The following is a 12,590-nucleotide window of genomic DNA, read 5'->3' on the forward strand; positions in this document are numbered from 1 at the left end:
CGTTAATTGTGTAATAGCATCTAAATTCAATTAAAAAGAAAAAAACTGATTGTCCAAAATTACTGAGCTTTTTTATCAAAATATGCTGAGACCAAGTGCCAAACACAATCCAAAAGTGGAAAATATTTCAACTTTTAACACACCAAAAGTGCTGTTGGCCAACATATTTTTCATACATTTGACTTGTGCCTTCACCAATGATGCTATCTCCTTCATCATTGCATTTGCGCATTCCACAGAGGACCAGGTGGAGAAGGAGAGGATCGAGCAGAGTGCCGACGCCTGCCGCAAAATTCTCAACCATGTCAATGAAGAGGTCAAAGTGATGGAGAACCTTCTGGTGAGAAATACAAAACCCCTTAGCTCGGTCACGGCTGTCCCACTGGGGTCTAGTCAAGTCCTTCGGGACTTCTGTTTAGCTCCTCCTTGAGAGATGTGACGCCTGACCTCTGACCTTCTAACATGCTTCTGTGTTTAGAATCTGAAGGACTACCAGCGGAGGCTTGACACCTCGGGACTCAAGCCCAGCAATGAGCTTTACACTGAATATAAGGTATGGAGATGTTCTCTCTTCCTTAATTCCCTGCTGGGATGTTTTCACCCACAAATCTTTCTCTGCCATCACTAGAACATTGACCTGACCCAGAAGCAGATGATTTATGAAGGTCCTCTGACGTGGAGAGTCACTAAGGAGAAGGCCTTTGGTAAAACACTACAGCTGTTTCTGACCACATTTTTAGCATGCAGTCCTTCTCCTTCATAAGCTAATCAAGTTGCTTCCTTCGCTTGAGCACAGACTTTTTAGTTTTGTGTTTGAACGTTGAAACCTTGAAACCTTGAACCTTGAAATTTGAGGAAAAAAAAAAAAAGCATTCTTTAGTTCTGCAAGGATAAGGCTCCTGATTCGTTGGTGAGGTGACATACCCCCACCACAGAGGAAGTGAGGTGAACTTCCTGTTCAACGCCACAGACAAAAACTTTGATTTATTTGCGGTTCAGAGCTCAGTTACTCTTACAAAATTTTCGAGCATGTTTCGACGCAATATCAGGCGTCGTCTTGATTTTTAATGGCTGAAAATGTTAGATTTCTGTTTTTGTTAGTTTAGGAAGGAAGAACATATTAACAGTAGTAGTATATATTTTCCTGTGTTTATCTTTTAATTGTCATGGAACCTTCAACACTTCTCCAGTCTCCACATCTTCTGCTCGTGGCCTCCCGCGAAATCAAGCGTGTTTTTCAGACAAGCGCCTCATCACACACAGTGAAAATGTCCCAATGGAAACACGGCTAAAATGGATTTGCAGTGGCTCCCAACCTTAATGGCATGGCATTTATTGTGACATAAAATTAAGGACGTTGTAAATTTCACTCACGCTGCATTCTCTTCCTGACTCGAACAAATGTTTTTGTTTTTTTTTTTATTCTTACCAGATGCCGGCCACAAATGTAAACATCCTAAAACAGGATCATTTTCCCTGTGTGAATTTCTTTTTCGACAGACTCTGCTACTCAAAAATGACGCATCTTTTCTTCATATCCCGTGGAGATAGAATGGTGATAGATGTAAAAAGCTTCAAATCCATTAACATGATTCAAATTTTATTTATATAGTTTCTAACTTAGGCATCTCTATGGCTCACTGGCATTCTTTTTCTGTGTATCTAACTGTGCCTCTGGATGTCTCGCTCTACCCCTGCCCTTATACCAACGTCTCCCAGAGGTGCAGTGCGTCCTGCTGGGTGACCTGCTGGTGCTTCTGCAGAGGCAGGATGACAAGATGCTGCTCAAATGCCACTGCAAGAGTAACAGCTCTGTTCCTGAGGGAAAGCAAATGCTAAGCCCAATCATCAAGCTGGACTCCGTTTTCCTTCGAGAGGTAGCAACAGGTTTGTCCTGCAGAGCAACAGTTATACTTGGTATCTTTTGTATTTAAATGTGCACCGCAAAACATTACAGTTTTTCTTTTTTTCTTTTCTCCGTTCTCCGTCAGATCGAAAGGCGTTCTATGTAATATTTACATGGGACAACGGGGCTCAGATCTATGAGCTGGTAGCGCAGTCTTTCGGCGAGAGGAAATTGTGAGTGTGCGAGGGAAAGATAAAACCTTCATTTGCAACATATTTTTTTTCAAAAGGAAGCCTAATCTAATGCGTGTGCGTCTTTGTGTGTGTTTGTGTTTGTGTGTGCATGTGCGCACATGGGGCTCTTGCAGTTGGACAGACGTGATAAAGTCGGCAGTGGATGATCTCAAAATGAGTGGTGTACAGATGAGGTCGGTGATTCCCGGAAGTGGAGCGTCTCCATTCAGTCCATTAACGTATGTCTGTGCGTGTGTGTGTGTGTTTGTGTGTGCGTACGTGCGTGCGTGTGTGTTTCCAAATAGCAGGATAAATAACTTGCCAAAGTTCAACCCGCTTCAAAGTGCCGTTTTCTCTCCATCAGACTGAACGCCCCTCTGAGTCCTGCCGAGAATGGAGGTTTGAAAACCAGCAATGGTGAGAACGGCAGTGATTTATCTGCCGAGAAGTTAATTAAAAGTACATTTTTTTGTTGTCGGTCCTCTGGGCTCAAATCAAAGTTAAAGCCGGTGTGTGTCTGCAGATAGAGATAAGGACAGCTTGACGGATGAGAAGTCTTCAGACCAGGGGCAGTCACTGATTGATTTCCTGTCGGATAAAGGCTTTGACATGATTGGCCACTCAAACAGCAATCAGGAAAAGGTGGCCAATCATGCTTTGGGTGAAGGTGAATAGGCGTCTCCCTCGTTCTGCCGCCGGCTCTCATAACTGCCATGTGTGTCCTAACCGAGCCACCGCATGCATCTCCTGTCAGTCATGTCACTAAAAAGGTTGCTGGTGGGCAGCATCAGTCTCTCTGAAGATTCACAGCCTGATGAAGAAAACGGCGCAGAACAATCCCAGAGGCCTGGTCCAGAGTTTGATTCCGGTCAGTCAATAGATGTGAATAATGATGTCTGTATCTTTAATTTCAAGAGTTCAGAGCAGAGGCTCTAGCCAGAATCACCTAAGCACTTTGGGGGAAATAGGCCTGTTTGCCTCGATTGATGCCCTCTTCTCGCACGTGCTACCTTATGGTACAAAACACACCCCCTCTGGTTACGGAGCTTAGCACAATTAGTTGTAGTTTTACGCGACCAAAACATCAAAAGTCCACATTCTAGCAGCTTCAAAACATGGAGCGTTACCGTTTACCACATAAAAGTAATGTTATCATCATGTTATCAGTTTCTTGAAAAGTATAAGTGAAAAAGTGCTCTTTTTCCTCCACTTAGCACAACATGCTGATTTTAAAAATGCTACTCCCTCAATGGAGTTTTGGCCATTAAGCCTTGACATTATATCTTTAACCAGGGAATAGTGTCACAACATTTACACAGCAGGATTTAGCAGAGTTAGGTTACTAATTCCATGGACAGCCATTGATTGCAATGCGCTAGCGAGCTAACTGAGCTAACTAACCCGAGGTGGGCTAGTTAGCTTACACTCAGCTCATCTGTGCTGTTTTGCAGCACAGAGAGAAGTTGGGCATCTATTTTCTCCTTATTATAGAGGACATGTTGGCAGATTTTCAACATCATTAACAGATAGATTACAATAAAAAATTAACCTATTTTAAAGTTCACCTCCAATAAAATTATTTACCTTTAATTAGATGACAGTGATACAGAAAGACTTAACCTCAAGTGTGGAAAGACTTAATTTTAATGTAAGAAAGATCTTTTTTAAATATCAGAAATATATCAAATTATTATAAGATGACAATGTTAAATCAGAAAAAGTTGCATTTTACTTTTAGAGTCAGGTAGAAGCTGGAAAGATGTTAGGTTTTAGTCAGAAAATGCACATCAGTTTCTGTGTTGAAATCCTACACTCTGCACAAATCCAGCAGGCACTGCAAAGGTAGGAATTTGGTTGGTTGACAGAACTTTAAAACAACGCCACTAGCTGTCACTGCATTTATTCAACTGATAGTCAGCATCTAAACAACATCTATGACCAGCTGAGAACTTGTAATACCAAAAAAAAATAGTTGTTTTTTTTTCACCAAAACATCTCAAAAGCGTATCCCTTGTATTGTTGTTATTATCCGCTGCAGACATTCCTGTTTTGGAGAGGGGATTGGAGGACAACAATGTTCCAGGAGGCAGTGGAGGGACAAAGGAGGAAGAAGACGGCGAGGAGGGGAGCATCAGTGCACCGTTGGTCCTATCCCACGAGCAGATGGTGGAAGTTTACAGGAGGCTGGGCAACTTGGTGAAAGACCTAAAGAGGCTAGAGGTGAGGCCCCAGGCCCCTAAATGGCAGATACAGATGAGAGGGGCGAGTCAGACACCGAGGATAACTTAAATAAGGAGCAGGGCCACTGCACTTTGGACACTAAAAGAAGCTTGAGAATCGAAAGCCATTTAGCCAGCGCTGTTATCGGCTGAAAATTGCCCTGTGAAATTGGACGTCTCTGAAAATGGCTATTATGTCCAGCTTGCAACAGGATGTGTCAGAGACGCAGAGAGGGAGACAAAGAGGATGTTAAGCAGAGGTGGTTACATTCTGTCTGTGTCTGCGTGCGTGCGTGAGCGTGCACGTAAGGGGCCCTCTGTCCTGAAGGCAATATTGATTTTGTTGCAGACTGTGGAAGAGGAACACAACAGGCTGTATGAAGTCCTCTCCAAGTACACACTGGAAGGGGGTAACTTCCAGTAAGACGCTGCCACGCCACCTGCAGCCCACTGGGTGAGATACCTTAAGTGATATTATCTGATGCTCTAGAAACATTCCAAATGAAAAACCATGTCTGATTAAATATAATCATGATTTGATTTCAGAGCTGTCCCCTAAAAATGAAAATAAATGAATGCATTATATGTGGTAGCCTGATTTCTGTTGGTTATGGTAAATTGCTATTAGAACCTGCATTCCACACAATTTTGTTTAAATTATATATATGCTCCAATTCTCCAATTCTACATGTAGATTTTCAACATTTTTAATCTAGATAATTTCCCACTGCATTTTTAGTTTGTCCTTTTGTTTTTCCAAATTCCCTTTCTTTTTTTTAACCTATTTCATGTAATTTTTTACATATGTTTTTTTTTTTTTGTTTGTTTTTTCCAAGTTGATTTTATAGCTTTTTCCATCTAATTGCCAGATAACTTTCAGCTGACTATAAGACATTTTTTCCCCCTGGTATTTTTGTTTTTTCGTTCAATTTTCAAAGTTTTACTTGTAGTTTTTTTTCTTGATTTAACATTTTCTGTTTTTCTTTTGCTTTAAGTTAGTGTCTTTAACAACTTCAGAAAAATACAATTTTCACCACAGCCAACTTTCAGAAGGGTTGAAAGTAACAAGCAAAACAATACTTTTTGCAACTTCTAGACTGGATTGACACATTAAAATATCAACAACTTTGCATATTAAAAGAAAAAGAATTTTGACTTCACACCTAGGTTTTCTGCCTTGCCTAGATGTCCATCCTTTGTAACTCGGGTCACCCTTAACTAGTGAATTAAACTTTTAAAAGTGAGGATGTGGCGGTGGGAGAATTTCTTGCCGCAATGGCTAACATTGTGTGTGGTCTCACTCCTATTCATCCCCCCTCTTGTCTTCCCCTGTCTCCAGATTGTCTCCGGATATTGGTGTTTCAAGTGCGAGATAGACACCCCCCGGAAATGTCCTGGAAATACAAAAAGAAAAAAAAAACTACAACAACAATGGAGTCAACAGAAAAAAAAAAATATCACCATTGTTCCGCAGAGACACTCGTTGCTTTCCGCAGCCTTGCAGGAAGAGATGCGGGTTTTGGCGGAGGCCGTCTAAGAGAAAGGAAATGAAGGCGCTCTGCTTCTCGACACTTATTTTGCAGAGGTGCCAAAAAAGCAAGCAAAAAATTGAGCAATATTTTGCTTTTAGATGCTGCCTAACAAAACGTAGCGATTGCAATACAACGTAACACACATATTCACACATACAGTATGTCTAATCATGCATGTAAGGACCTAAAATACATATTTGCCAAAAATCAGGGTTTGAAAGTAACAGGAAAAAGACCTGTACTCCAACACAGTAAGCTTTACCACGGGCCTTTTTCCAAGACGTATTTGAAAATACTACTGCTGATACATTGTATAGTGTTATTACAAGTTTATACCAAAGTACCTTAGGCTTGAATTCATTCTGTTTTTCCTTCAACGCATATTCCCTTAATCGTTTTGCCAGTTACATTTCTTGACAGTTGTAGGGTAGGGCCTAGTATAAAAAGACACAAAAATTAGTGTGTGTATGTGTGTTACCATTTCTTTTTTTTTAAGTTAAAGATGTTTGTTTCGGGGCTCTTACTGTAATTAGGTCATGCGGAAGACATTTATAAATAGATGCGCTATAGCTAATCGAGCTGTTAATAATGGAAACTTGTTTGTACTTACCGCTTTTATTTATTTCTTTGAGCCACGTGAGATGAGCGAGTCGCCCCTGGGTTGCAGAAAACCCCCAGGAGCTCCGGGCAGGACAAGTTGAGAGTAAGCGGACGAGAAACGTGTTATCGTCACAAAAGGTAGTTGCGGATGTTAGAGAGGCTGGTGAGCTTAGAACCTTTGATTCAATCAAGTGAGTTTGGAGCAGACAGGAGTTGGGATACATGTGGGAAACGAAGGAGATGACACACACACACACACACACACACACACACATACATACACGCCTACGAACACTGAGGGGCCAACACTGTTTGATCATTCCCCCCATTCAGGTTTTACGGACCATGAACAAAAATACACTCAAAATGCCAAACCGGGAGGGGGGGCTGTTAAAGTTTTCCTACATACAATTTCTCTGTAGTACACAGGACCATGGGTGCACTGTCGGACTGCTCATCCTCTTCACCAACCCGCCTTGTCATCTTTTTTTCTTCACTGGCCCCTTCAGAGGAGGATATGGAAGTGTGACTCTGAATGTGGGATAAATGACAAGAGGAAGAAACCCCGCTAGTTACAAAACAAAAACAACAAGCAAAAAAAAGGGTGTGTGTGGGGGGGGGGTCCACACAAAATCCACAACAAAAGATAGCAAAACCTGAGGATAATAATAATAATAACAATAATAATAATAATGCTTTTTAGAAATGCAAAGAAAGAACCAACATTTTTGGGGAAAGGAACGATGGAAGACCACATCCACATAGCTTGAAGCTACGTGAAATACAACTTTCTAAATTTCAGATTTGGAAAAAGACGATCCTTGTCTGCTTTGAAGGACCTGAAAGCAGAGACTCAGTTGAAGGAAAAAGAAATGTAAATATATAGTGTTAAACGGGCCCCTCTTTTTCTGTTGGTATCCATGCACGTCTTGACAGCACCTGCACCAAATCTAATCCAATCCACCGCATGGCTCTGCCCAAGCATGCACTAAATTGGATCAGTTTTAACTGAGCAGGGAGGCTCCTTTTACTCTTTTTGTCAGTGTTCTTTAGAGAAACTTTTGCAATTATCGACTATGCATTTGGCCAGAACAGTGAGAGACAGTGTCCGCACTTTGTCTATGCATGAATGAATTTAACAATTATGCAAATGTAGCTGCAATACTTTTTCTTTCCTTATTTTTAAGCGCACATGTACAAGTGGAAAAATAACCCGCCGTGGATCGTGTTTCAAGGCGTCATCCATCTAACGGGCGTGTAACGCCCTCCACTCTTTTCCACACCTGTCACTTGCTTTTGACAATCATTTTGTTTTTTGTTCCCTTTTTCCCTGTCGATTGCCATGACAACTTTGCCAGCCGGCAATTAAAAGATACTGCTTGCTGTCACGCAAGGCATTTTTGTCACCATGTCAATCTATAAACAATGAATATGCAAGAAATATACTGTGTATTTTGGTTTTTGATTTTATTGTATAAGAGGCTCTTTCATGATATATACTTAAGGAAAAAAAATGTGGTACGTTCTTTTTTTTAATTTTTTAAATAAATTGGGGAAATTAATACCTGCTTTTGTCATTCCATGGAGTGAGTTCTGACTGAAGAGTGTTTTTTTTTCCTTTACCCACAACGGCCATCGAAAAGTATGTAATTTAGAGTCAGACTATTTATCGGGGTTGAATGTGTACATTTTTGCCATCTACAATACAATGGAAGAGGCTGCAGGACAGGCGAGGAATGATAAAGAAACTGCACGAAAATACAAATCCCATTTTCCAAGAGCTTTATTGTAAAAAAGAACAGCACTAACCTACCATTTTTCCATGTGGATATCCCAAAGTGTTTTGAAAAACATACATCAAATGTCATTGGTGGCACCGTGAGTCACAGAATTTTATGTTAATGGACCACAGGCATTAGTCATCATATCTGACCCTGATATCAATGGATTCTGATGTTTCTTAGATATTCAAAATCTGCAAAATGACACCTAATAGTGTATATGATGCTATTTAAGTGCCTAGAACTGCACTTAAGTATATATTCCAGAAAGGGTCATTACAGTTTCACTCATCAATCATCCAGATTATATTTACTGAATGTTGTATCAGAAGCTTTTATTTTTTTAATTTTATTTCATAATGTCTTGGTTGATCATCTCGACCCTGTCAAACTCCAATATCGTCATTTTTTCACACCTTGATCAATAAAAATACAAGTAATCCATAACTTGCTTGAATCTGGAGGTGTGGTGACCTTGAGAGACAAGTGGGCTTTTCAAATGAAACCTGAATTAATGGTCCAGAAAGCCACCAGTATTAATCGTGAATAGATGTATAAAAATAGCTCCATTGTAAACTGGGATCTTTTTTTTTTTAAATTGGGTTATCAATAATTGTCATTTATTATAGTTATCAGAATTCTAGTCAAAATTCTCCAGCTCTGTAAAGCAGAATTAAGCCTTCTTGATGTAAACGCCTCAGCTAAAAAAAAAAAAATATGCAAATGGAGCAAAATCAGCAGAGCGTAAATCCTGACACCGGAAAAGAAGAAAGAAAAACACTTCTGTTGTTTTTCTTTAATGCCAAAACCGTTGAAACCGTGGATTTCCTCAGCCGACTCCAGCAGACGGACCACCGGGGCACCAGGATGGGAGCGGGCCGCGTACTGCTGGTCTGCATCATGCACGGTGAGTTGTGTTTTCTGGTCGAATCCGGTCAACCAAGAGCTGAAAACACCCCCCTTCTCTCAAATGCATGTTCATTCTGTGCAATTTTGTGTTTTTGCGCTCAGTTGTGCGACTTCAAGGTCGCCCTGGAATCTACAGCACCGAGTCCACCCGTTTTCACCGAACTTTGAATCGTTTTTTTCATTCAATAACCCCCCCCCCCCCCCCCCCACACACACACACACACACAAATTTTACCTGGAAATATTGGGTTTCAGGAGTTTTTAGAGGCACTTTTACAACGCGACAGTTATTTCAATGGGTTCACGGCTCTTCCAGTGGAGCAACAATTATTTAATTCATATAGGTTTATGTTTATTAAAAACACATTAAGAACATCATATTACCAAAGTGAATGTTGCTTGGTCAGAATATGTTATTGGAATTTCTTGGTTTTTTTTTTCAATAGGATTTCTTGGTCGTATTTTTCTTTTCATGAAGACACAAGGGGTACTTTCTGTTATTTGAATAAGTCAGAAATGAGCTTTACTATGAAGTCAAATTTGAAATCCAACTGCTCAAGTAGTGTAAAAGAAAGGAAAAAAAACTTGCAAGAATGCATTTGTTTTTCACTTTTGTCACTTTTGAGAAGAATGCACAATCTGTGAAACAAAAATAAAAATAAACAATAGAGCAAATATGAAAAGTGTCTCCCACCACTTCCGCAGTGTGTTTCTCTCAGGGGAAAGTGACGATGGAACTGGACAGACCCTGGCTGAGGGTGGAACTCGGTCATTCGGCCATCCTGAAGTGCTGTTTCCAAACCGCAGTGAAACCCGTCACAATCGAGTGGCTGAAATGGTCCCAGTTCGCCACATACGTCCCTAGCCCCGAGTTGGTGAACATGTCAAGGGTCCATGTTGTGGAGGACAAAGTGGGCGACAAAAAGAGGTTCTGCGGAAACCTGACCCTGGCATCACTGCGGGCCAACGACTCGGGTCTGTACCAGTGTCTACTCAACATCAGCACCATCTTCTACTACACACACGGCACATACCTGCAGGTCTTCAGTGAGTTAATATGTGTGTGAGTGTGTGTCCACATGCACTTGTGAAAAGTGACTTACAAAGTAACTACTAGTAATTACTCGTAAAGTAACTACCTGTAACTACTCTTTTGGTGCTCCTCTTTACTTCCTCTGCTAAAGCTTTTTGGAAATGTTTGTGAAGAGCCTAATCATTTCTTCCTCACGTTTGCTTTCCTCAAATTGTACGTGTTTTATTCTGATTTTATCTCCAGGCAACATTTATGCATATATTTAGAGGGGGGGGCAGGGAGAAAGAGACCAAAATTTTGGCTTATTAATTGTTAATTTAGTACCCATTTGCCTCTCCGGCCTCCGAAGTTCTAAAAATATGACAAATATTTTAAACATCAATCCTCCACGTGGTGGCCCACAATTGCCGGTGCCCTGAGCAAAACCACGTGATATACCACCAATGATGATAAGCAGTACAGTGCCTATTAATCAACCCAAAATATCCTAAAATATCTACAAATTGATTAGGCACCGAATTAATATTCTCTCAAATGCATTCATTGTCGGCAGAAATACATTGTATCATATTATACGTTAATGAGTCTTCTTACGGACTACTTTTACTTTTGATAATCAAGTTATATTTTGCTGAACATGCAATAAATGCCTGCGTGTGCCGCGTGCAAGATGGAATTGAGTGAGCTATTAGCACGGCTAACACCTCATAAGCCATAAATCCTGTTAACAGCAGTCTAAGAGTTTGCATGAGTGGCAAAATTCTTCGCACATCCCAGCTTTTGCCCCAAGACCACCTCCTTGTGGTCCGCCTTGCCATTTATTTTAAAACCGCGCTCTTGAAGCGTCTGGATCAAAATGTAGTCTATGAAACAGGAACAGACGTTCTGCACAGTGAAGTATCTTTTTGCATTTTAATCTCATTAACTGCAGACGCTCGATGTGGAAATGTTCAGCAACCGCTAAACTGCTCTGGTGATTACGTATTAACCCTTGCCGAACAATTTAATCTATTGTTCATTCATCTATTTCATAAGATACTCTGTTATTTTCCAAAAGGTTCACTTACATAAGAGTTCGTTTTTCAATAAATGTCTAAGTACAGCTTGAGAAATCGGTTATTTATAGGCATGCTGATCTCCCTTTTCTTCTCATGCCACAGAATCAAGCAAATGCAAGTTGTTGAATACCGTAAAGACATGAACGTTGATTTACTTTTTTGTTGTTGTTTTGGCCATCACTGTTCTTTGTTTTCCAGGACCGCTGGAGAAGACAATAAATCTCAGTGAAAAGACCAAAAATGGGATCCTGATAGCTGAGGGAATCCTAATTTTACTTTGTATCCTGTTGCCTTCAGTTGCTCTTCTCAACAAGGTCAGCAGATCAGTTTTAGGCCATGTCGTATGTAAAAATACGAAACCGCCACCTCTGACATTTCTGCTGTGCAAATTAAACCACGGTTACTTTCCGAAATTACCCAACGCTGCTTTGGTTATGTCCAAATACTGCTTTACCAAGTTTCACAGCTTTATTGCTTCTTGTTTTCTTCTCCCAGTCAAAGAGTTTGAATAAGCTGGAAAAGAAAAAAGCAAAGAGGGAAGAGGAAAACATATATCAGGTAAGATTTGAATGAGTCACATCCCCTCTGACTCCTGAGCTGGAGAGGCTTTGCCTAATACAAAAGGCTCGTCTTGAATACCCGCTGTTCATTTTCTGCTGTTTTGTGTTACGCTTTTCCTCAAGGGCCTGAATCTAGACGACTGCTGCCCATCGTACGATCAGATTGAACGATCCAAAGAACCAAGTCCCTACCAGGATGTGGAAAACTTTGTGGGAGAGGAGGGCGTCGACCAGCTGGAGAAGCCATAGACCGAAAAAGATAAAGAAAAGTGAAACAAGAAATAAATTGGTCGGGGCTCATTTTACAGCTGGCATTTAAGAGCTTTAACATTGTAATCACTTACTAATCAATTATTACAGTTTGTGAGATTGTTGAAGGTCCTTATACAACTGCTGAAAACTCTTGAGATTGCAAAATGTATTCTGAGGAAAACTTGTGGCTGTAAACTAGATCTTAGAAATTCTAGCAAATGTTTTTTTTATCATGTATTTTCTTTCCTTTATCTGTATGGCTGGTAAATGTTTTCTTTGCATAAGACAAGAATATATATATATATATATATATATATATATATATATACACACACACACACACACACACACACACACACACACACACACACACACACACACATATATATATATATACATATACATATACATATATACATATATAAATGTGTGTGTGTGTGTGTGTGTAAAAACTGAAGGTTCCTCTTATGTTTCGCATCATTTATCAACTAAGTAAAATGGGCGGTGATTTGTCGACTTTCGATGACGTTGATTGGCTCCTGGCCTGCATCGTGGCCAGCGATTGGC

General features: G+C 40.4%; 2 protein-coding genes across 5 annotated transcripts in view; both read left to right on the forward strand.

Annotated features, from left to right (window-relative positions):
• Window positions 1-7,992, forward strand: part of arhgef1 (Rho guanine nucleotide exchange factor (GEF) 1) — a 48,379-nt gene extending 40,387 nt beyond the window's left edge. For 3 of the 4 annotated variants that reach the window (XM_086153995.1, XM_086153996.1, XM_086153998.1), the window contains 12 exons: window positions 240-340; window positions 479-553; window positions 629-704; window positions 1,720-1,887; window positions 1,992-2,079; window positions 2,214-2,318; window positions 2,444-2,496; window positions 2,603-2,746; window positions 2,834-2,947; window positions 4,118-4,299; window positions 4,648-4,752; window positions 5,638-7,992. In XM_086153995.1, the coding sequence (XP_086010121.1) occupies window positions 240-340; window positions 479-553; window positions 629-704; window positions 1,720-1,887; window positions 1,992-2,079; window positions 2,214-2,318; window positions 2,444-2,496; window positions 2,603-2,746; window positions 2,834-2,947; window positions 4,118-4,299; window positions 4,648-4,722 (1,181 nt within the window). In that variant the 3' untranslated portion in view covers window positions 4,723-4,752; window positions 5,638-7,992. The remainder of the gene's footprint in view (window positions 1-239; window positions 341-478; window positions 554-628; window positions 705-1,719; window positions 1,888-1,991; window positions 2,080-2,213; window positions 2,319-2,443; window positions 2,497-2,602; window positions 2,747-2,833; window positions 2,948-4,117; window positions 4,300-4,647; window positions 4,753-5,637) is intronic. The other variant, XM_086153997.1, reaches the window with a different exon arrangement.
• Window positions 7,993-9,023: 1,031 nt separating this feature from the next.
• Window positions 9,024-12,307, forward strand: cd79a (CD79a molecule, immunoglobulin-associated alpha). Its single transcript, XM_086154454.1, has 5 exons — window positions 9,024-9,118; window positions 9,826-10,167; window positions 11,410-11,525; window positions 11,707-11,769; window positions 11,895-12,307. Exons 1-5 carry the CDS (start codon window positions 9,079-9,081, stop codon window positions 12,018-12,020), a joined length of 687 nt encoding a protein of 228 aa, XP_086010580.1. The 5' UTR covers window positions 9,024-9,078; the 3' UTR covers window positions 12,021-12,307.
• Window positions 12,308-12,590: the final 283 nt, after the last annotated feature.

The sequence above is a fragment of the Fistularia commersonii genome, chromosome 10, assembly GCF_037954325.1.
Source record: "Fistularia commersonii isolate RoL2024-O1a breed Wild chromosome 10, RoL_Fcom_v1.0, whole genome shotgun sequence".
Taxonomy (NCBI): domain Eukaryota; kingdom Metazoa; phylum Chordata; class Actinopteri; order Syngnathiformes; family Fistulariidae; genus Fistularia; species Fistularia commersonii.